The 24,288-nt window shown below is 37.6% G+C and overlaps 2 protein-coding genes across 3 annotated transcripts in view; one reads left to right on the top strand and one right to left on the bottom strand.

The window, feature by feature from the left end:
* Positions 1–129: 129 nt before the first annotated feature.
* Positions 130–16,107, top strand: LOC113073072 (UPF0577 protein KIAA1324-like). Its single transcript, XM_026245975.1, has 22 exons — positions 130–339; positions 2,708–2,828; positions 3,554–3,725; positions 4,177–4,324; positions 4,437–4,526; positions 5,318–5,423; positions 5,515–5,667; positions 6,395–6,483; positions 6,627–6,807; positions 6,928–7,056; positions 7,247–7,337; positions 7,582–7,684; positions 8,350–8,487; positions 8,583–8,846; positions 9,315–9,458; positions 9,536–9,719; positions 10,808–10,904; positions 11,054–11,155; positions 11,646–11,772; positions 12,026–12,204; positions 12,306–12,477; positions 15,515–16,107. Exons 1-22 carry the CDS (start codon positions 145–147, stop codon positions 15,581–15,583), a joined length of 3,054 nt encoding a protein of 1,017 aa, XP_026101760.1. The 5' UTR covers positions 130–144; the 3' UTR covers positions 15,584–16,107.
* A 3,217-nt stretch (positions 16,108–19,324) lies between these two features.
* The window catches only part of LOC113073058 (metabotropic glutamate receptor 3-like), a 38,881-nt gene continuing 33,917 nt past the window's right edge, over positions 19,325–24,288 (bottom strand). For both annotated transcript variants that reach the window (XM_026245937.1, XM_026245938.1), the window contains one exon: positions 19,325–23,336. In XM_026245937.1, the coding sequence (XP_026101722.1) occupies positions 23,260–23,336 (77 nt within the window). In that variant the 3' untranslated portion in view covers positions 19,325–23,259. The remainder of the gene's footprint in view (positions 23,337–24,288) is intronic.

Here is a 24,288-nt window from a genome sequence, read left to right as displayed (position 1 = left end):
TTTATGACCCTACGGTGGTTGATTATAGAAATAATTGATGTTCACCCCAAAAGTATAAAACTCTTCGCGAGTGTATATGTAGGCTACTATGATTTAAGATCCCGCTGTGACGTCATTTATAAGACTTCAAAGCGGCTCCGTCAGATGACGTTGTTGACGTCGCTCGCTGATATGATGGGACGGTCCCGTTATTCCAGTCGGCAAGCGATGGAACGCACGAGGAGAAGCATTGTCCGCCAACGAAGCTGTTTTATACTGCATTATTCGGCGTGGATATGTTACATTTTCATCGTGAGCGCGTCCGCGGCATTAGCCGCTCACCTGCGCCAGTGTGAAGAGGTGAGAGGTCATTCCCGCTGAGGTTTCTGCGTTCATATTCAGCGTTCTTTGCGATAAATGCACTCGTCCAGTTCATATATATGTTTGTGCACACGCCGGGTTGTTTTTAAAGCATCTTTGACTGTTTGGCATACATTTATTTGCACTTTTTGGATCGATTTCCTTTACTAACACGTGCAGCAAGATGAGGTTGTCACACCTTACAATAACCAAAGTAACAGGTGCGACAGATACTCTACACAGATTGGATAACCGTAACCAATGAGAAGTAGACTGTCTGAATAAAGTACTAAAAGCTGGTTTATAGAAACATTTAGAATAGATGCTCCGTTCAATTGTTACTTGTGACTTTTTTTTTTTTTTGCTTTAATATGTAACATTAAAACGAATCAGACTGTCACACTGACAAATCTAAACACGTTTACAAACGATAGTTCTGCAAAAGGCTTCCTGAGGAGCCTTAAATCATATCTCTGGAAGCTTTGGAGTGCTTAATGGAAGTCATAAATTCTTACAAGAAGTGGAAATACTTTTCAGGGGTTCCTTCAGCCAAGAGGGAAAGAACTTTTGTGGCTCTGAATATACATTTAGATTCTTTTGAAATCAGATTTTTTTTAGGCATTTTTAGTTCACACAGTATTATAGTTTATATGTTTCCTGTATCAAATGTTTGGCATTTTTATACTAATGCATCTTGAGATTTTCAGATTCATATTGATTTAAGAAGCTGATATGCTTTTTGTCTCGCTGTGTATTGATTGGTGTCAGATTGCTGTTTGGGATGGGCATCCCATTTAAATATGCATTTATCACTGAAATAATCGGAGAGAATCCAGCCAGGGTGTGTGTTTTATGTCTAATGTTATGGTAATGGATGAACAAGGTTTCAGTGGCATGCTAAGTGGAGCTTTTGCCCGAGACGGTCAGCCCTGCGTTCCCATCTGAAGAGCCTGGTGATATGATGCTAAGAATAGCCTCGCTGAAACCACTTTCAATGAGAGCTCGTCTTCTCCTCTGGCCTTTGTGCATGGAAAAACTGTGACTGTTAAAATCCTGCGTGTCCCGTAACCTAAAAGATTGACTGCAGTTATTGGCTATGAATAAGGAAAATTATTGCAGATTTGGAACTACTTGACTTATGCATTCATAAAAATCAGTGGGTAATTGTACACGCTTCTCTCAGGCCACATTAATTATTTACATTATCCGGTAAAGCCTGGCATATCAAATATATCAAGCTTTTTATTTTTTTTATTTTTATCATATTTGACACATCAGGCTTTTATGACTTCTATAATATTAAATAGGACAATATGGAGATCATACTCAGAGTAAAACACCTATTTTTTCTTTAGAGGCTCAAATTGAGCAAAAATATGCCATTTGATGAAGATGCAATCAATGCGATCTTAAAAACAGTATAGCAGGCTATTTACACAAATGGATATAAATGTCATATAATGAATAACATTTCACCCTATATCTGTCAATGTCTCAATGATTTAAATACTTTTATGATCAAAGCTGTGTAGTTTTATCATGGGGGGGGGGCAAAATACATAATGCAATACAAAGATGATTGAAAGATTAAAAAAATAAAGGTTCCTCAGAAGTTTGATGTGTCATATTTGATACTCATAACATAGCTAATTTTTCAACTACAGAAAAGTGGCTGCACAAAAAGATTGATTTTACTGCATGATTTGTAATGCATTGTGCCATTATAGCCATCAGAGGCACATTATTAATACTGTATCTGTGGTAATGCATTAGGGTTTTGTATGGTAACATCTGAGACTAGCTCCTGTTTTGAGCAGTCTTTCAGTCCGCCCTCCCGTATGTTGACCCGCAGGGCATTCTGGGTTTTATTATCAGCTTCCTCCTGATGGCTGCCTTTCCTTCCAAGTCACTCAGTAAGTGCTGGAGGAATTGCAGGCATGTGATGTAAAAACATTAATGATTTGGAGGTTTTCTATTGCATTATGGCACAAAAAAAAGGTTACAGCTCAGCAAAATCAGTAAATTAGGTTATTAATGTGCTTTATATATGAACATACACCGCAGTTTGATCATAAATGCGATGTTTCTCTAATTTGGTCGAGTCTAACTCCGACTCAAAACACAGACTTGTTGAGTGAAGGGGAATTGGTTTCCAGTTGAAACCCCACTGATGCTGATGCCTGGAATGGAAAGGGTGCGTCCTCCGCAGACTCCGGACGAGATGACTCATGCATTTATTAAGTCATGTTCACTGTCCTCTGCATTAAATCCACAGTATATTCAAAGGCCCAACTCTTTTTCAGCCAAACTTCACACCCACAAAACACAAGTATCTTGTTAAATTTAGACGTGTTGTTTGTTTTCGCAGGCGGACTACTACTTTCAGTACACAGAGTGTGACAGCACTGGGTCCAGATGGAGGGTGGCCATCCCTCTGAATCCAGGAGAGTGCACAGGACTACCAGACCCTGTGCATGGCACCGACTGCAGTAGGTTAACACAGTGTTTTTGACAGACAGGAAGTTTGATTTTAACTGAGAGGAGATGTTGAGAAATGAACCTCTATATAAACTTGCAATGTTCATGCATAAATGTGTGCACTGATGTGATTGCATGCACTTTAAATAGCAAGTGTGTGTATTTGAACAGCATTTTGTCACCGCTTATCAGCACAGAGGAATTTCTTCTTGGACAGAACATGTTCAGTGGCCCCTGAGAAATCATTCCGAGTCCTCGGACCCTGTATTCGATTTTAGTCATCATGTAGTATGGATGAAAGCAGCTAACTTTATAAACACATTTTGTGGTCTTATTCTGCACATTATTATTATTTATAATATTCCCTGCCTCTAAAATTACTTTTCCTTCTGACCAAGAGTACACAGGTAAAAAAAAAGAAAAAAAAAAAAGATTATTAACCAGTAAAAATGTTCATGATTCTGTGAGATTGCCATGTGTAAAAAGGCTCCCACTAATCACCTTATTTCATGCTAATTAGTCATTTTCAATTAAAACTGTGTCTCATTATGGAAGTTAAAAGCTTTTAAAATCTGTTGAATGTGCCTGAAAAACCTAGCCTGTTCTAAAAAAAACTTTATAAAGCGAATATTATGGCCTAACTGATTTCAGATCTGTAATAATTCTTTGGATGAGTGATTGAACTGGTCAGTATGGCATAAACAGTATTGTACATTTGGTTCCGTCCTTCGGGCAGCATTCTCGTGCAAGGCGGGGGAGTTTCTGGAGATGTCTGCTCAGGAGTGCACTCTGTGTGCGGCTGGCACTTACTCGCTGGGCAGCGGCCTGCGCTTCGATGAGTGGGACGACATCCCTCCTGGATTCAGCAGCCTGGCACCCAGCGGACAGAATGCGTCCACCTGCAGCAGGTCAGTTCCTTTGAGGAAGTCATCGGGTACAGTATTAAAGATTGTCTGGCTTTCTGTATTTGGTGTGTTTAAAAGGTATTGCTTGTGTATTCTCTTCATTTATCCAACACTAAATAGAAATAAAGTCCAAATGCACAAAGGACAACATGCATATAAGATACAGTTTTATTTACAACCAGTCAGATATACATAAATGATTGTTCCCAAGTTTTCAATGTCTTATTCTTATCAAAGTAATTACAACTAACACTGTACTCCCTCTTATATTTTCATTTAATATCAGCACATATTCAGATTTAAGCATACACAGACTTATTCGCACAGGCACACACACACTTCCAGGGACATGAAACAATGAGTATTAAACCAATCTTTTATTTCTATCCTGTTATATAACTTAAGACTGTAGTGCCCAAAGTATGTGCGTGTTGTTTTGTATTTATGCATTTAGTGCAAAGTGGGTTGCTCAGGGCTCGTATCTGGAGTCCAACCGAGATGAGTGTACCGTATCTCTGATCTACACTGTACACTTGAAGAAGCCGGGGTCAGTGTCCTTTGACTACCAGTATGTGGATAACAGCATCTTCTTTGAGTTCTTTGTAAGTTTGGATCCCATTTTGGCTCTGGAATGTTTGTGTGCAAGATATTTAAGACGTCCAAAGCAGCTAATCTGTATTGTACAAATCAAATTGTCTTTATTTTTTATGACAGATTCAGAACGATCAGTGCCAAGAGATGGACCAGGAGTCAAATAGAAAATGGATCAAACTGACCAGTCATGGAGAGTGGGGAACACATATTGTAAGTCAAAAACACTTACCATATTTTTGAACTATTAGTCGCACCTGAGTATAAGTCTCATCAGTCCAAAAATACGTTGTGACGAGGACAAAAACATATATAAGTCCCACTGGACTAGAAGTCGCATTTATTTAGAACCAAGAACCAAAAGAAAACATTACCGTCTCCAGCCATGAGAGGGCGCTCTATGCTGCTCAGTGTAGACTACAGTAGAAATGAGCAGCATAGAGCGCCCTCTCGCGGCTGTAGACGATAATGTTTTCTGTTAGTTTTTTATATTTGTATTTATATTTGTATTTACACTCATGCTTGGAACACTACCATACGAAAGTTTAAAACATTCAGTGAAAATGTCAATAAAATAATTGTTTTCTATATGAGTATATTTTAAAAATGTAATTTTTGCTTATGTGAAGCGAAGCTGAATTAGAGCCACAACCCTAGTCTTGAGTTTCACATGATCATTCAGAAATCATTCTTATGACTGATTTGCTGCTCAAGAAACATTTCACATTTTTATCAATGTTGAAAACCGCTTAATATTTTTGTGAAAAACCATGATGCAGTTTTTTCAGGATTCATTAATTTATAGAAATTATTAATTTATTTAACATTTTTTGTAACAATTTAGAAATCTTTATCACTTTTGGTCAATTTAATGCATCCTTTCTAAATAAAAGTAATAACCTCTTCAAAAAAAAGTTTTAAAGGTAAAACAGTAGTGTACATACATTAGTAATTTTGTTTGCAATTCTGTTTCTTAATTCTAATTCTAATCCTGGTATGATCAGGTGAATCTGAATTCTGGCACTAATATACTGTACTGGAGAACTACTAGAGTCACACTCGGCTCTAAAGCAGTCAAACCTGTAATCCTGAAGAACATACGGATTGAAGGTCAGGATGTGCTGATATTGAAATTCTCCATTTTAATTTGAAGTAATTACGCCTTGTTGAAAGATTATATGATGGCATTTTTCTCATTCAGGTGTGGCGTACACATCAGAATGTTTTCCATGTAAACCTGGGACATTCAGTAGGGCCCCAGGCTCTTCCTCCTGTGAGCCCTGTCCACGAGACACATACTCTGGCCGAGGGGCCAGCTCCTGCACGCCTTGCAACTCCAAAACACACTTTGCCTGTAAGTGCACACATGCATATAGATGCCACATAAACTGATTTCTAGTGAATGCGTAGGCCTAACTGCATTATGCAGATATATGTCCTTGTAGAACATAAAAATAAAACAAAAACTCATTAATTCACTTTTTCCAAAACTTGGGTTTGTGAGGGACCTGAAGGGTGTTCATAAGTTGATCAAAGCTAATGAAAGTTGATAATTTGTTAAATAATAAAAATCATAATTCTAAAATAAATACACACACATTTATGCATGACGTGACCATTAACAAACATCAGAGAACTGTGTAATTTCCTCACTTTCATATGATTAAAAATTCACATTATTGTTTCTTCCTCAAACATAAAGGCATATTTACACAAATTGACTTTACTCTTTGTTTTACTTATCTAAAATACATTAGGCAAATATTTCAATACTTTTATTTTCATCATTTCAGTTGTTGAATTTCATTTATATTGAATCGCATGTATCAAATCAAATTGTTTTTGAATTGAAATATAAGGAATCAACCAATCCCAAAGCTTCACAGACCTAATTTGGACTAAGAAATTAACATGAGAGAAAAACTCCACAACTATCATCTCCTTCTACACTTATTTAAACCTCAAACATGCCTTCACTCATATTACATGAACCTATTCTTTTTATTAACATTTTGAATAGTTTTGCTTGTGTGAGGCTTGTTTCCAGTTCCAGACTCTTCACTCTTCTTTATCTTTAACAGCAGAAGGCTCTGCCACGTGCAAAAGTAGACCGCCATGCTCCGAAAAAGATTATATCCAGACATACAGCACCTGTGATAAAGATGGAAAGGTAAAAAAAAAAGCAAAACAACTAGCACTGTATTTCAGATGAAATAAGTAACATTTCTTTTTACATACACACACGCATAGTAATGTGGTCAAATGTTTTTCAATTTAAAAAATACAAGTACATTAATTCGGTCTCTCTCATAGACTCAGGTCATATACAAGTGGGTAGAGCCTCAGATTTGTTTGGAAGCTGCTGCTGGCGCAGTAACACTGCCACCTACTGGTCAGCGTGAGCCCTGTCCGCCCTGTAATCCCGGCTTCTATAACAACGACACTGCTACCTGTTCTCCCTGCCCACCCGGGACTTACTCTGATGGGGTCAAAGGTGATAAATCATCCTAACATTTTAAGAAAGACATATGAAACATGATTATTTCTACAAGCATGAACAGCATACAAATAAACAGCGAGAAGATATTAACGATGGATTGTGTGGCATCTGTAGCATGCCAGCCTTGTCCAGCTGGCACAGAGCCTGTCCTCGGGTATGAGTACAAGTGGTGGAACGTGCTGCCTGCCAACATGAACACATCCTGCTTCAACGTGGCCAACAACAATTGTGATGGATTGAATGGTGAGAAATTACATGAGTGTGATGTGGTATTATGTTACGGGCATATGGCTGCAATGCTCTTCTTTGCTGCTAGGTGTCGCTGTTGCATCACTGATCTATTTAAATGGACCTTTCTAACAAACGTTCTTCTCGTTTTATGTGTACATCTGTGAATAATACTTTCATATCTTGAACATTTTGTGTGTTTTAGGTTGGGAAGCAGCTGGTGGTCAAGTACAATCAGGGGCAGGTCGTTCAGATAACGATTATCTCATATTAAATCTCGCTGTTCCTGGATTCAAGTGAGTTTTAAGTACTTGTCCACCTCCACACAACTATTCAAGTGCTGCCCCCTGTGCATAATGTTCATTAAAGCCGTGTAAGATTAGCATGGTTAAAATTCTGTACATTGTGTGAGTTGGTATAGGAAGAACATAATGCCCTTTGGTACTCTATCAAAGAACTCGCTGTGTATATAGAAGCGTTTGTCCTCACATAACCTGTGCTGTCTGTCTAGCAGTGAGTCTGTCTTGTTTGTTGTATCAGGTTGCCTGTGTCGGTTCGAGAAGCATCCGGTGGTGAGTACGGCCGGATCACTTTTGAGTTTGAAACCAACTGCTCGACTGACTGCGAGTTCTACTTCATGGAAGTGAGTGTGTTTGTGATGTTTTTTACGGCAGTTTGTTTTTATCTGCTTTTAAAGGTGCACTTACAATAATTTATTAAGGATGGTACTTTTAACTTATCGCTTTCATGACATTTATCCCCCCCCCCCACATTAACCCTTTCTGCCAATAGAAATGTGCAAAATATACATTACAAGTTAAACTTATATATAATTTTTTTTTTTTTTCGATTATGTTTTGGTTTATGGTTAGGGTATGTGTTTGTGCAAAAAACAAAGATTAAATTACTTACTGCAATTTTGCTATAATTAATTATATAGAAAATAGACTACAATTTCTAATGACACAGTGTAGAATATTTTAAAAGCATGCACATTCACACGAGATGAAGAATTTACTGGTGTACCTTTTAAAGACATTGTCCACCCAATATAAAATTAAGATTAATTAAAAAAAAAATCATCAAATGAATGTCATTCCAAACCTGTATTATTCACTATCTTCTGTGAAAAAAAGAATGTAGATCTTCAGAATATATCTTTTGTGTTCCACAGAAGAAAGAAAGTCATAGAGGTTTGGGATGTAAATAATAAGAAAGATGAAATAAAATGTCCTTTTAATTTAGTACTATCAGAGTTTAGACTTTCAGCCTTTAATTTATTTTTTATTGACTTTGTTGTTGCTCCAGGATGTGGACAGAAGGAGCACAAATGTCATTGAATCATGGGACGGGAGTAAAACCAAACAGAGTTACACACACGTCATAACTGAGAACTCTTCTGTCACGTTCACCTGGGCTTTTCAACGCACCAGTCACGCTGCTGATGTGAGTACAGATGCACGCGCCCACACACCCTGATAAAAATAAAATAATTGTACATAGAATGACAGTAGTCGATGTTCATTCCCACTGTCCATCAGGTGCGTCAGTATGTAAATGACATGGTGAAGATTTACTCTGTGACTCTCACTAACGCCATGGATGGAGTGGCATCAGTGTGTCGTGCGTGTGCCCTGCAGTCTCAGCAGACCGGCTCCTCCTGTGTGCCCTGTCCAGCTGGACACTACATTGATAAAGAGACCAACCAGTGCCAAGAGTGCCCTCCTAACACCGTCCTATCTGGGCACCACATCTATGGCAAAGAAGCGTGCCAGCTGTGTGGGCCAGGTAGCAAAAGCAACAAGGTATTTCAACTGTTGTTGCTCTGTATTGGGGTAGCACAGTAACACTTGTATAATTTAAATAGAATTTAATATCTATTTATTATTACTATTGCTAAATGCAAATAAACAGAAGTAATGAAACCTGTTCTTTTCTATGGGTTTCTATTGGGATTCACTCCACTGTGTTGAGCGAGAGCGCTTCTCTGCTGTCTTCACGTGCTATCGGAAACTTCCTATTATAACTTATAAAATCATGATTATGAATTATTCTCCCAAATTAAACAATTTGTAATATAATGCAATGTTTTCAAAAGTCTGGCTAATGATATTTTAGCACTATTCATGAAAAAAAATATGATGATGGGTTGTTATATGACATTAAAATTTTTATTTTTATTTTAAGTCATTATGCAAATTGATAAAATGACAAAATGGCTTAGTGGTTGAGAAAACAGGCATTACTGAAAGTGCTTCAGGAATAATAACTAGTTCACATACACTGACCAGAGCCGGACTCTTCAGTATGACTTCAGTGCTCTGACCTCCACTGGGTCCTTCATGAACGGGCCCAGCTTCACTGCAAAAGGCACAGAGTACTACCACCTCTTCAATGTCAGCCTGTGTGGAGCTGAGGTACGACACCAACACCTGAAATGAGCAGAAATTTCATCACAAGAATGTGGTTTATTCATTCATCTGTCTTTTATCAGGGTCACAAGACTGCAGTCTGCAGAGATAATGTCACAAACCTGCCCAATGAGGACGCTGGAGGTGGTCAGCAGGGCAGTTCAGTGGAGGCGTTTCTCTGTCAATCAACGATTATCCCATCCGATGGGCGGGGCTTAAGAACGGCTCTATCCTCTCAGTCCATTAGCCTGGCTGACACTTTTCAGGGTGCGACCATTTCATATTTAAAAATTTAAAACCAAAAATATATATTTACAGTTTTTGATAGTGTGACTAGCACATCCATTTGAATTACTTCCTAATAAGGCTGCCAAAATTAATGTTGTAATTTATGAGATCAGTTAAATGTTTAACAGACTTTCCATTTCCAGTAAATAATGGAGAAAAGCTTCCTTAACGATTTATTTAATAAAAATTTAAATCCCAATGGGCTTTTTACTAAAGTCATTTGCAGTTTAATCATCAAAGCTCAATAAGTATGAAATATCACCTATGAGCAAAAACATTGTCTGCGCTGCTATTGTTAATGAGAAGACCACTTGGGGACTGTTGCAACTATAAAACATCTTCATGCAGTGTACATTTTTTGTTCTTTTTTTTAAATTATTTTTTATACGAGTAAAATTTGAATAAGAGTTAAATATATTTTTTTGTGTGTGTGAATACAATAAACAAATTAATAGTGTTCTCCACACACTTTTGCACGCAAGTAATCCTGTTACACCTCAACATTCCTGCAAGAAAATAGGTAATATTTAATATTTTTTTATAGAATAGTTAAATATTGAATGAAATATTAATTATACTTTTTTTCTTATATTATAAAAAACTTATATAATGATTTAAAAAAAATAAGAATTCTATATATTTATACATTACTTTTATATCTCACACAAAATTACAGAATTATAGCATCAATACATTTATCGGGACCTAGATGGAATGCAACATTTACATAGAAACCTTGGATCTTATATGCTAAACTCATGTATTCATTAAAAGATCCTAGCATCCTGACACTAGGAATATTTACTGTTCATAGCCATTAATATTAGAGAAGCTCCAGCTAATAAAAATGTGCTGTAGATTTCTGTTTCTTTATAATAATTTAACACGGTGCCTGTCATCTGTGTTCTAAGGTATAAAACTTGTTTAGTGATAAATGCGATTAATTTCTTGAATCTACGGGTGGTCCTGCTTACTGAGCACCTCCTGCTGTGCTGCCTGTCACCCCCATGTGTCCTCTAAGACAGGTTGTGTGTGTGTGTGTTTGTGTGTGTGTGTATGTGTCACAGGAGCCACAGTGGAGAAATCACTTAACGGAATAACCGCCAGACCTGAACTATTTCCATCTGCATCCAAGAGAATCCCAGATATCCACTTCTTCTATCGGTACTGGCAGTTACGTCATCAAACTACCTCTTAAACTTTCTCTCATATATTGTTGTCTGGAGTTTTAGGGGTTTTGTAATAAAGTGTGATGTTTGTTCTTTTGGCTTTATCATCTATAACCTGTTTAATGGTGTCTTTTATTTGTTAAGATCTTCACAGGTCACAAGCTCCTGTCCGAGAGGCAGGAATGCAGTGGTTTCACTGCGCTGTAACCCAGAGAAGACAGCGAAGGGAGACATCTCCATACCCAGGTACACACACACACCCACACACACACACACACACACACACACACACACACAAAACAAGTACTCTGCTGTTAATGTAGTCTAAATTTGGCACAGGGCATCTCCCATCATGCCATACCAAATCACCTAACCGCAGGCCCACTGAGCTGATTTATTTGTCTTGTTTTATTTTGGTAACATTTATTTTATCACCAAAGGTGTGTGTCTATGGATTATTAATAATGCCAATATATTAGAGAACAGCTTGCAGTGTATAAGATCAGATTTTTTTACAGTCATTAAGAGGGTTTTCAGTTAGGGTTGCCATGTCTCAAACAAAAATTTGTACTATTGCTAATCAAAAGTAGCCCCTTTCTTTTCCTTTCATAGTTTTCTCCTCTGTCCGGGTTCCCCTCTGTCAAAATTGTGTTCCAGGGAGATTACTAAAACACATGACAGTATTGTAAAGGTAGCCCAATTCCAGTTTAGATTGACTTCCTCCGTCCTGTGTCAGTGAGTGTCCTGCAGGGACCTGTGACGGCTGCACGTTCCACTTCCTGTGGGAGAGCTCTACTGCGTGTCCACGCTGCACTGCGGTCAACTACCACGCCATTGAAGGAGCCTGTAAGGCAGGAGTGCAGGTACTCTCTCAATAACTTCTACTGATGCGTTACGGTGTATATAGCATCGTCTGTAATGTTTGTGTTCCTAATAGGGAACTGCAAGGTATTCTATAGTTTAAATCCGATAAGAATAATAGGCTGATCCTTATTGATGTAAGTAATAAAATGAGTCTACTATAGCATCTGTTGTGACTTGTGCGCACCCTAGTTTTTCTAGGGTACGTTTGTTTTCTTCAGAAGTTAACAGCATGATGTGGATCCTCTTTCTAAGGACACAGTGTTTGTATGGACTGAACCTCGACTGTGTACTGGAGGGCTGTCTCTCCCGCTGAAGAGAATGTCTCCATGCGAGACGATTGATTTCTGGCTGAAGGTGGGCGCTGGGCTTGGAGTGTGCAGTGCTGTTCTGCTCGTCTCCCTGACCTGCTACTTCTGGAAGAAGAACAAAAAGTAGGATTCTTGTGACCTATCTTAGTTTTTGGAGATCTACAACCATCTCTGTTTGTTTCTGCTAATAAGCTTCGTGCTCCTTTATCTTTGTGCTCCGATAGGCTAGAGTTTAAGTATTCCAAACTTGTGATGTCGGCCAATAAAGAGTGCGAGTTACCGATAGCGGACAGCTGTGCCATTATGGAAGGAGAAGGAGAGGAGAACGAAGAGGAAGAAGTGGTTTATGCCAACAAGTCTTCTCTTCTGGCTAAGCTGAAGGCTGTCGCTACCAAGGTTAGCTGAACCACAGCAGGTTTAAATGCTTTCCTTGAAATAAACATTGTAAATGGTGCCAAATTAAAAAGAGTCCAGCCCTTTTCTGATTTTGTTTATTAAAGAGGCATAAGACTCAGAAAAACAGGTACTCCGTTTTTAAGAACATAAGCTGATTGAGGAAATTATACACTAACAGCACTGAACTACATTGCTATACTACTTTTTTAAAGATCGAGTTTGTGGCCCTCCAAACAGAACAGCAAGAATAACTCTTCATTTACATTACATTTTACAAGTACACATATAGCAAACGCTTTTATCTAAAGCAGCTTAAAAAATAACAAAAAGCAATGAGAGTTGTAATATAAAACTTGTAACACTTATTTGACAACTAGATGCTAGAGAAGAGGAGGAATGCAAGGGGGTTTGTTTTTGTTTTTCAAAAAGTTTGAGGGAAGACTTTAAAAAAATACTTTTATTCATTGAGGATGCATTAAATTGATCAAAAGTAACAGTCAAGACATTTATAATGTTACAAACAATTTCTGTTTCAAATAAAGACACATTTTCTATTCATCACAAATCAGTTTCCATAAAAATATTTAATAATAATAAAACGAAGAATAATAATTGAGCACTGATAATAATTGAGCAGTTAATCAGCATATAAGAATGATTTCTGAATGAACATGTGACTTTAAAGGCTGGACTAGACTGTTGAAAATTCAGCTTTGCATTAAAGTAAATTAAAATGTAAAATATATATATATATATATATATATATATATATATATATATATATATATATATATATATATATATATATATATATATATATATATATATATTATTATTTTTTATTTATTTATTTTTTTTATTGTAATATTTCACAACATTACATTTTGACTATTTTGGAGCAAATAAATGCAGCATCGGTGAGCAAAGGAGTCTTCTTTAAAAACATTTGAAAAGAAAATCTGAATTATTTCACATTTTTGACCAGTAGAGTATTGTCTAGTGACCTCTACTGGACAATCAAGGAAGGGTTTTTAAAAACATGCTTCAAGTCCTTAATGATTTCTCTTCAACACCCAGCAGTTTCTTCATTGCATATCTGATGAAATGACCTAAGTTCAACTCTCCTTGTAATCTATTTTTATATATTTTTCTCTCCTTCGTCTTTCCCTCTAAGACTCCACGCGAGAAGCCAATGCAGTCAGAAAGTTAGCTGTGAGTCTGCGTGAGGGAGGATGTGTATATGTCTTGATGTTTAACTCAGCCGCTGAGGGACTTCTGGAAACATCTGTAAGATTAAAGACTGTTGAGCTGCTTTGGCGTATGTGTGGTGTCACACTGTGTTCACGGCCAATTAGAAGAGAGTTTGCGAGGGAGCGAGTTGTATTCAAGTGTCACTCTTCAGAACTTACATTGGCTCTTTAAGTTTTAAGTCTCAAGCGTTCAGTCCTGAAAAATGCTGTATGACCGCCGGTGGGAATGTGCTCAGATTTCCAGCAGTATATGGAGTCAGTTTTGGTCTTGTAATTATCAGGGAAGTTAATTAAGAGAATAATCTGTCCAAATGGAGAGGAATTAATCAATCATGCAAAAAAAAAAATATATATATATTGACTGCACTCTCAGCCAAGTTTTAGAGAGGTTTTGGGCACTTCTCAGCAGGCAAATCAGCTAGAAACACCAGCTTGGTGGACAAAATTGCGGTTAGACTTTACAATAAGGTTTCATTAGTTAACATTACAAATATATTTTTGTACCGTATTTCTGCTGCTTTCTACAATTTTTTTTTCATGTCATATACAGTAATCAACATTTGAAGTGGATCAGAAAAGTTTATCAAAGTTGTCCTGAGACAATAATACTTTTGGTACTTTTGGACAACGTTGATGAAAGGTTTTGATCCACTTAAAAATTCTGACTTGTGTGTGTATATATATATATGTGTGTGTATATGTGTATGTGCATATGTATGTGTATATATAATATATACACACACACTAATACTACTGTAATTAGTAGCCTACTAATTATTTAATCAATTTGTATTCAGATGAACACATTTAAAAATGCTGATTTTACAGGTTGAAATATTTAATTTTTTAGATACATTTGTGTGCTGAACTTCCTTTAAATTCAAAAGTTTAAGTATCAAATTATAAATACTATGTTTTGCCAAACGATGAAAAAATAAATAAATAAATAAAATATATAGCAATGCTTGGGTCTTTGAGCGTTAAAGATTTGTTGTTGTTGTTTTACATACAGTCTACATATTTTGTAGTGAAATGATTCCAGAGGTAGAGAAAGTTGTTATGATGTGGTTAAAATACCAGATGACAACAAAAATGTATTTGGAAAAATGTACACATGAATCATTCACAATAAGACTAGGAATATGTTTTCATAGTAAATAGGATCTAATATTGAGCTAATAAGAAATGTATACACAAATATTGGGTAAAATAGCCTTTCAGTATTGATTAAATATGTACATTTTAGCCAGCATTTCTTTCAGCTCAGTGGATCTGCCATTTTGGATGGATTTTTCACTGTGCTTATGTCATAATTCATTCCATTTTTGTTTTCTTTACAGAGGATGTATGTGATGCTGCCTTACATTTTGCCAAAACGAGTTCTTAAAATGCAGGATATTGTTGTTTAGAACAGCTTTTGCGTAAGGAGCATGTCAGCGTTGCATTAAAAACTGTCTATGAAGGCATCTAGGTTTCATAACCAAACTTATGTGTGAATATAACAGCGTTTCTGTAGTGTTCCAGAAATCTGTTGCAGGTCATTTGTCTTTCAGTTTGACAGATGTAGCTTACCTAGCAACTCGCTGTTTGATCTTCACGCTGGTTGTCCTGGTAACACACGGTGTCCGCGGACAGTCCTTGGCCTTCACGGGGCAAGCTTTTCAAAGAGATGCCACCTTGACGAAGAGGCCGACTCTGCTCTCTGTTTGTGAACATTTTGTCGCGTCTGCGTCCAGTGATTTGTTCCCGTTTCAGCTGCGTATTCAAAACAGTGTTCCTGTTTCTAGGGCAACAAGAAGAGCGGTGAAGCCGTCCAACTGAAATTCCCCAATACAGAGAAGTCTGTGTGGGGATAGAAGACGAGCGAAGAGGGATACGGAAAAGGAAAGGGATGAATGGAAGTCCCTTTCTGTTCGACATTACATGCAGTGGCCTTAAGAAAACATGGAAGGAAAATGGGTTAAAAAAGCCTGCGATGCCTCAGGAACATGGATGGATATGCTTATATGAATATTTCTGACTATGCAGTTGTGTATGTGTGTGTGTGTGTGTTTCTTTTGTAAATGCATTGAAGTCCCCTTCCTTTGCCTGTACCCATGTTTCTCCAGAAGCTTTTTGGAGCGACAGCCGTGACTTTACATGAGTCCTAGCTTGTCAGAGCGAATGTAGCCAAGGGTCAGAGTGAACACACAGATCCACTCAGACATTAAGCTTTACTGACAGACACTTCCAATCCCAGCTAAACAGCACTGGAAAGCCACGGAAAGTGTGTTTTGTTCAAGTGCAGCCAATGTTTTTTTTTTTCTTTTTGACTATGATGGTGACTTTTCAAATGAAATATGACATGAATAAAGTCTATGAATAAAGAGATTACAGCAAAGCAGGAGCCATTTCTGTACAGCTATTTTTATTATTTTTTTGACATACCTCTATGTCATTCTGGCTTACAGTAGCAAGACAAACACAGGAGATTTCTTGGGAAAAGTGTTCCTGCAGAACAGTGACTGCAGACTGAGGTGATGAAACTTGTGCAGTCTAATTATAGGAACATAATGAACTGCCGCTGGGGTTTTATTTATGAAACTTTAAGACCCATCAACATGAAATCTGGGGAAGGATCTGCTGAGACCCATATTGATTCTGAATTGAGTTCTAAATCTAGTTTACTGTCCTGCTGGGGTTTAGTTGTTTTGCTTGGTCCACTACTGCTCGGAGGTGTTAGATATACTGGAGGCAATATTATTCACATGAGTAATTCAGTTTGTGTGTGTTTAAAGTCAAATTAAACTGTAACTGTGTCCAAATTATATCAGTTCTCGATATAATTTGATTTTGTGTATAATAAAATGATTGTTTGCACTCTCAAATGTGTAAAACTGAAGAACTTCATTAACTAAGCAATGTGGTTTATTTCAGTAAAAAGGTTTTTGATGACATCCTTTTTTTGTAGTATTTATATAATATATAAATATTTTAAAATAGTCTCTTTTTTCATATGTAATGGAGTAATTTTATCGTGTTTTTAAATATTTCTATTTTGCTTTAATTTCAATATTGTAATATTGTGAGTCCTGTTGTCTTTGGAATTTCGGAAGTTAATAAAAATACTGAAAAGTGCTTTTTCTTCCATTCAGATCTTGCAATATTGTAAACTTGACTGGTTTTTATTCATTATTTTAAATGAGAAAACAAATGAATACAGCAAGGCAGCTAATAAAAATAAATCAGGTAACCTAAGTAAAAAAATAATAATAATGCGTCATTTTCATTGTCTTCTGAAGTCATCTGTAAATATAGCGATCAGGTTGATATTGAAGTCATTATTTATGGAATCCTCTTTCCAAAAAACAAATATGGTTTTATAAGTTGCATCGCAGCTTGACATCACTTGACATTTTATGTTTAGCCTATATTAAATATTTTTCTCACACCAAGCTCAAAATGAATATAAGCTGGGTGAAGACTTTTTCTAAAAAGAACTGATGATTTTGCTCTCTTTGACTCATTGGATGGAAATGGTGCTTATTCGCAAATGTTTTAGGTGATAGCCTATTTCAAGCGCAAAAGTTAAATTCGCAATTCTGGATGGAAACCCAGGAGTAGACGATCACAGAACAGTCACTTTTGGGTGAAGTATCGCTTTAAGTAACACAGCAGCGGTGTAGCAAAAGCTTTATGCATAGCTGTCCTCATTAGTTCTCTCACTCTTTGTAGATTGCACATCTCACTGTCTTTTCTTCTGACTCTCACTCATCCCTGTGCCGCCTCCTCTCTCGGGGCTTCAGAAATCTTGTGGTTGTAGGTGGAGGAGGTTGTGTTACCTGGAGAAGTGCAGCGGCTCTGATATCTCCCGTAAAAGCCTCGACTCAGTCAGTGGCACAGCCATTAGAATTCCACGGAGGACGAAGGAAGGGTGATGTGCACAGTTCACCAAAAGAAGAAAAGAAAAGAAAAGTCCTTGACTATCTCTATCCCTCAGAAATCACTTTAACTCTCTCATTTATGCCGTTTTCTCTCACCTGTCCTCTCTCTCTCCTCAGTCGAACTCGTGTGGCTGATAAAAGGAAGAGTTTTCAAAGGCTTCAGCACTTCCGATGTATTATTCTGGCCAGAAAATCCCTGGCAAAAATTGCATTCCATTTCCCCCGCTCATAATCTCTGCTGCTTCGTCCTCTTTAGAAAGGCAGAAGCCAGCTGATTGGATGTCAGCAGAATAATTTAGTGGAAGAGAGAAGAGGTGAGGGAAAGCTAACCTGACTCGTCTTTGTGGGACATCTGGATCCATCACAGTCACGGTGACAGACGGTCTTGAAGAGGTACAGTACTTCAGTAATGTGTGTTTGTGTATGATAATGATTCACTGTTATCCCACAACCTCTACGTGAGGAACGAAACATACACTTCATCATTTAGTTTGTTTATTATGATGTCATGATGTCCTTTTTATTGCACACTGCTCCATTGGCACTGTTCTATTGCTTTGTGTTCAAACCGAAAAGTTCAGTGCCTTCCCGAAGTACACGTCCCACGCTTTAGTAAATTTTTACAGATCTGAAGGAGGGTTTTTAGTCTAGTTAAGCGTTACATACAAATTTGAAATCACCCAATATTGCTCTTGGCACATCCAACGAACATTATGTTTCAGAAAAACAGACAGAGTGTCCATTCACACATTCAGTATTTGGGACTGACAACTATACTGTATTTACTAACAGATGTGACACTAAATTGTCCTGTACATACAACAGAAAACAAAGTCAATTCATTTCATGCAGGCCTGCACAGAATCAGTACAATATTGGAACCTACCCAAGTTATATTTATTATGTTGGCTTAATTGATCATCTAAGCTCTGTTTATCAGATTTTTGCAGGTTTTTATTTCCAGGAACGCACTGGAGATGTTGGGAAACGTCTGCAGATTCTGTTCAGGCCTGGTCTTGAGTTAGGCCTGTCACCATAAGTGATGAATAACCACAGTCAGACTTTGTATTATTTTGATTTAGTTGGATTAATCGAAAAAACAATATTTGGCAACTCCTGCTGCCTTTACTGTAGATATTGAGCCAAAAATCTCTTTTATTCCAATTACCTCATCTGCCCAGACACTTAGATATTTTGATGAAATTCTACTCACCCACAGGTCATCCAGTATGTAGATGAGTTTGTTTTTTTCATCTGAACAGATATCTCACCCATGGATCATCTGTAGTGAATTGGTGCTGTCAGAATGAGAGTCCAAACAGCTGATAAAAAAATCACAATAATCCACAATATTCCAGTCCATCAGTGAACACCCTATGAAGGAAGCTGTGTGTTTGTAAGAAACAAATCCATCATCATGTCTAAAATTCATAATAATGCCTCCTCTTGTAAAAGAAAGTCCATCCCCTGCTGGACTGATATTTTAGACAAAAGCAGCAGTCTGAAGATAAAAAAAATGATTTATTTCTTCCCAACATGCAACTTTTCGATTCACAAGATATTAATTGATAGACTGGAGTTGTGTGGATAACTTTATTGTTTATTATTGTGTTGTTTTTATTTGGACTCTCATTCTGACGGCACCCATTCAGAGCAGAGGATCCGTTGGTGAGCCACATTTCAAACATTCAAACTCATCTACATCTTGGATGGCCTGAGGGGTACATTCAATCTTTTTAGGTGAACTGTTAGTTTAACAGAATTTCTATCTTGCTCTCGGCCTATATAATACATGCTCCACTATTTAATGTGTGTAGTTCTGCACACACATCAACTCCATGTTGAATTCAGATGTGATACCTGTAAGTGTGAAGTAGTCACTTTAGTTATAGAATACGGACAGATGTCACTTTTTCTTTCAAAACCAAACTGTTTATAAACCTAACCGTATTGAGGACTCCAATCAATCCATTCTTCCATGGTCTGAAGATTTATGTCAAACATGAACCGATCTATGAAAGTTTGCTTTAAACTTTCCCACACAGTGACACGTTTAGACATAGCCGACTGCTTTTGCAGTAAGACCCTCGATCCCCACTCTGAAATGAGATTGCTGCAGTGGGTGAGGGAGGCTCGCTCTCTATTTGTGTTTCTGGGCAGACTGCAGTCTTGGATCCCTCCTAAACCATTTCGAAGCCACTCGAACGAAACCGCCACATTTGACTTTTTCTTCTCTCAGAAACATTCACAAAGAGGCTAAGTCTGGAACGAGGACCCCTAGGAACTTAACGTGCAGAAAGAGGATGTGTGCAGATTTTGGGAGGGTGTTTTACTGTAAGCCTCGCCACAAAAGCATTGAGCTGCTGGAGTTTATGGGGCAGCGAACTGCTTTACATAACCGCACGCTGTTTATTACTCTGCACTCACTGACTTAGTAACTTTCTTTGTTTCAAAAGTGGCCTGTATCTGCTGTCCTTACGTTGCCTTTTGTTTTGAAGTTCTTCCACTGTTACTTTACTCAAAGTGCAAAATAATGTAAATATTTATTGATATTGACAAAGTTACCGCCACAGTACTTGTTTCCAGGGTGTTGCTAGGCAACTGCTATGCTGCTCTGAGTGGTTTTTAGAATGTTACTGTACTGTTGCTAGGACGTGATTGGTTTACGGAGTGTTGCTATGCAGTTATTTTCTGGATGGTTTTTTAGAATGTTACTGTGCAGTTTCTAAGGTGTATTTTAAAATGTTCCTATGCAGTTGCTAGGGTGGTTTTTTTGAGAAATTTGTAGTATGTTACCATGCATGTGCTAAGGTACTATGGTTGGTTTCCAGGGCATTTTTAAGCAGTTGCTAAATTTCTCATAGTGGTTTTTGCCATGTGACTGTGCCGTCACTAGGTTGTTTTGGATGGTTGCCAGGGTGTCGCTATGCATTTCCTAAGGTTATGCATTTCCTAAGTTAGTTTTTAAGGTGTTCCACTTCCAGGCAGTTTCCAGGGTGTTGCTATACAGTTTTTCAGAAGTTTTAAGTGGTTCTTGCATTTGTTGTTTTTACCACATTCCTTTGCAGATGCTAAAGTGTTGTGGGTGGTTTCCAGGGCATTGCTATGAGGTTCTTAACACATTTTAAATGGTTTTAGCATGTTGTTTGGCAGTTGCTAGGGTGTTCTGAGTGTTTTAAATGTTACTATGGAGGTGTTAAGGTGTTCTGAGTTGTTTCCAGTGCATTGATTTTCAGTTGCTAAAATGTTCTTGGTGGTTTTTTAACATCTTACTGTTTAGTTGTTTGGTTTCTTGGATGTTCTGAGTGGTTTCCAGGGCATTACAATGTGATCGCTAAGGTAAGCTGGCAAGTCTGTGTCTCTTCTGATGCTTAGGTATGACTTGAATCTCTTCATCAATGTTAGTCCAATTCATTTTTAGAACTTTTAATCATTTGACAGGCAAAAGCTGTAGATTTGCGTTACCTAACAACATTTATTAAGGGTTTGGGACTTGTTGAAATACGTAATCCTATTCTTCACCAGAAGTAATGACTAAATAAAGGTGGGAAAGGGAAAAACTGAACAAGCATATAGTATATATGGGCTCGGCTACAAATTGATTGTATGTGTGTGTGTAATAGTTGCACTACATATCTTGAGTTTCTATGAGCGAGTCCGTCTCCACTGGAAGACTAAATCTGTCATTCATTGGTTCTGTTTTTCTGTCATCTGATTTATCGTTCCTGCTGTGCATGTTCACCTCCTGTACTGTTAACTGACACACAAATGATTTCCTCTGCTGCCATGCTGATGAATTATGAATGTTGAGAGCTTTAGCATTTCTAGGTTACTGTTACATGTTTGTTTACTATGTCTCTTCATGATGAGCTAAGAGTGGATGATCCTACAGTGACATGATTTTGACACTTGCATTAGGTAACGTGATATTGTAGAGAATCCCTTGAGGCCGTGCGAAAACCGCAAGCTAAAAACAAGCAATCAGTCAAACTTTTAACTCAATCTTAAGCTTGTCGAAAGAACCAGTGTCCCACTCTCTTCCAAACGAACCAACAAAAAAAAAAAACATAGAAATGTATAAAACTTTTGAAATGTAAAAAAAGACGTCTTTAAAAAAATGGTCTGGCCCCCTCCTGCCCAAAGGCTCTGAGGAACCTGTCATATTAAAACTACAGGACAAATGATAAGGCACAACAAGCCGATATTGAGCAACAGGATACATTTTACATTCACTGCATCACAAAGCATTTCACACATCAGAAACCTAACTGATTATCACCAGTTTTCCACTGAAATGGAAACTCGGTGCCAGAGTTGGGATAGACAGAAATATTAAGCAGCAAATCAGCATATTAGAATTTCTGAAGGATCATGTGACACTGAAGACTGGAGTAATGATGCTGAAAATTCAGCTTTGCCGTTTAAGAAATAAATCCCATTTTAAAATCGACTAATATAGAAAACAGTTATTTTAAATTGTAATAATGTTTCACAAAATCTCTGTTTTTGATGTATTTTTGATTAAATACATGTAGCTTTGGTGAGCAAAAGATAATATAAATATTTGCAAATTTATGATTTTCTAATTACTTCCACTTTCCAATTACTTAAGTTTTTCCAGTTACCTCTAATTCTGATTTATGTTTTAAAAAGTATATTTGGTGAGGACATTATCCTAATATTTGAGCTCTGAAAATTTGAACTCTTGCTTTGTCACATGCAGGTTTAAGGGACAGGAGTGGCCCTGTCTTTTTCTGGCAAATCATCTTTGATCCGTGCATCCAGAAGTATGGAACGGCACCAGCAATGGCACCATGATGGTTGAAAATAGGTAAGTCAACTTTGTAAAGTGCCTCACATGCTCATCTTCCAGACTTTCTGTCCCTGAAGGCTTCTCGTCACAGGCAATGTAAACATATAACGTCTTTTAGCACTGCATATCTGTGTTGCAACATAAACATGCATCACAGCCAATCTGAATACAATGCTTATGAGATGCAGTTAATGTAATATGCTTTCAGATGTCATGACATTGTACTAAAATTGGGTTGTAACCTCTTGCGTCAAGCCACTGCCTGTGATGAGACGACGTGAATTTTGACCACTCTGTGGTTTCTGCTCTGGACCTCATGACCAGTGTAGACTCTAATACTGTCGGCTTGTGCTAATAAAACCATCGGTTAAGATTCTGTACAAAATGTACAACATAGAAATACATACAGTTAGGTTATTACAATGAGGCCTACAAAAGAAAACGACAACAAAGTCCAGTGTCCAGTATTGTAGGTGGAGCCGTTTCTGTCAGTCTCTACTGTGGTCCAGTCAAAAACGGGTCTGTGTTTTACATCATCACGTCATGGCCGTTGACAACATACATAATAAAGCTATCAAAACAAAAGTTTCCAAAATCTTTCTATAAAGGATTATTTTGTTCTTTTGTTTCTTTACAACTTCAGTTAATATTTACAACAAGCCCTAAAAATAATTTAATAATCATAATCATACACACTTTCTACACACTGTAGGCAGACCTAGTTCTTGGGTATAGCACAATGTGTGCTGATTGGCTAACAGTCGCTAAGGGGCAGGGGTCTGGAGGAAGGGTGGGGTCACAGAGAGGAAGTGGTGGAGTCGACAATCTCTCTGCCGTTGCACACTGTCGGGACGAAGTGGGCGCTCACAGATGCTTAAGAAAGAAAGAAAATAAGAATTAGATGAATGCAGAGAAGGAAATGTATCCAAACAAAATAGTATATATTTCAAAACCATGCGGTAATATTATTTTAGATTTTCCAGTAAAATAAATATATACATGTTTTACTAATTAAATAAATGATAGCAAAGAATTAATTGAACAAAGGCAAAATGAGGCGAAAGTCTTAGTTAATATTACGTTAGGCCCTGTCCCAAATGGAATACTTCATGTGCACTTTCGGTCTTCTGGACTGATATTGGTCGCCGCGTGTCTGTTACGTCCATGAGACCGTAGGGTGTCCCATTTCTCATTTTAGCGTTCAAAAGTGTGCTTGTGAGCACCCCCTTTGTGGCCATTATGCACCCTCGATCCATACGTCAGCTGAGCCCAATGGGCCGAGCTCTGCAGCAGACTTCTAGCGACATTATGTCACGAAAGTGAGGACTTTAGGGTGCCATTTGGGACAAGGCCTTAATAGTGAGAATTGGACCTTAAAATAAAGTGTGACCATAGAATATTGACATATAGTATGTATCAGTTATGGATATTTCATGCATAATAAAATATTCATACCGTGAATACAGGCTATATTGTATATTGCAGCAATAGTGATGTAAGTAAAAATGGTACACCCAACACAGCCAGGTTTACAGCTGGCCAACTTCACATAAAAGGCACCACAAACTTTTCACAAAGTTCACCGACATGCTTTTCCCCTGACTTGATTCTCCTCGTTCTCCTCTCATCACCTCCCTCCCCCTCTTTTCCCTCCTAGCGAGTAACTCGATGTGATCTCTGCTCTGCAGTGTCTTCTCTTCTTTGCAGTGTCTGTCATGTTATTTATTAGACGGATGAAATGTGAATAAAGATGAAACCGTTTACCTGATCTGTTTTTGTGCTCGTAAATAATGCATTAGAGCAGAAGATGTTGTCGGCGCACACA

The sequence above is a fragment of the Carassius auratus genome, unplaced genomic scaffold, assembly GCF_003368295.1.
Source record: "Carassius auratus strain Wakin unplaced genomic scaffold, ASM336829v1 scaf_tig00011294, whole genome shotgun sequence".
In the NCBI taxonomy this organism is placed as follows: Eukaryota; Metazoa; Chordata; class Actinopteri; order Cypriniformes; family Cyprinidae; genus Carassius; species Carassius auratus.
Note: the sequence above shows the minus strand (reverse complement) of the source record. Positions and strands in the feature narration are given on the sequence as shown.

What these genes read in the sequence shown, in the direction of transcription:
- LOC113073072 (XM_026245975.1), top strand. Translation starts at nt 145, where the DNA reads ATGACGTTGTTGACGTCGCTCGCTGATATGATGGGACGGTCCCGTTAT. An exon ending in GAGAGTGGGGAACACATATT is followed by an intron (nt 4,527 to 5,317) that starts GTAAGTCAAAAA and finishes TGGTATGATCAG; the next exon opens with GTGAATCTGAATTCTGGCAC. An exon ending in GATATCCACTTCTTCTATCG is followed by an intron (nt 10,905 to 11,053) that starts GTACTGGCAGTT and finishes TTATTTGTTAAG; the next exon opens with ATCTTCACAGGTCACAAGCT.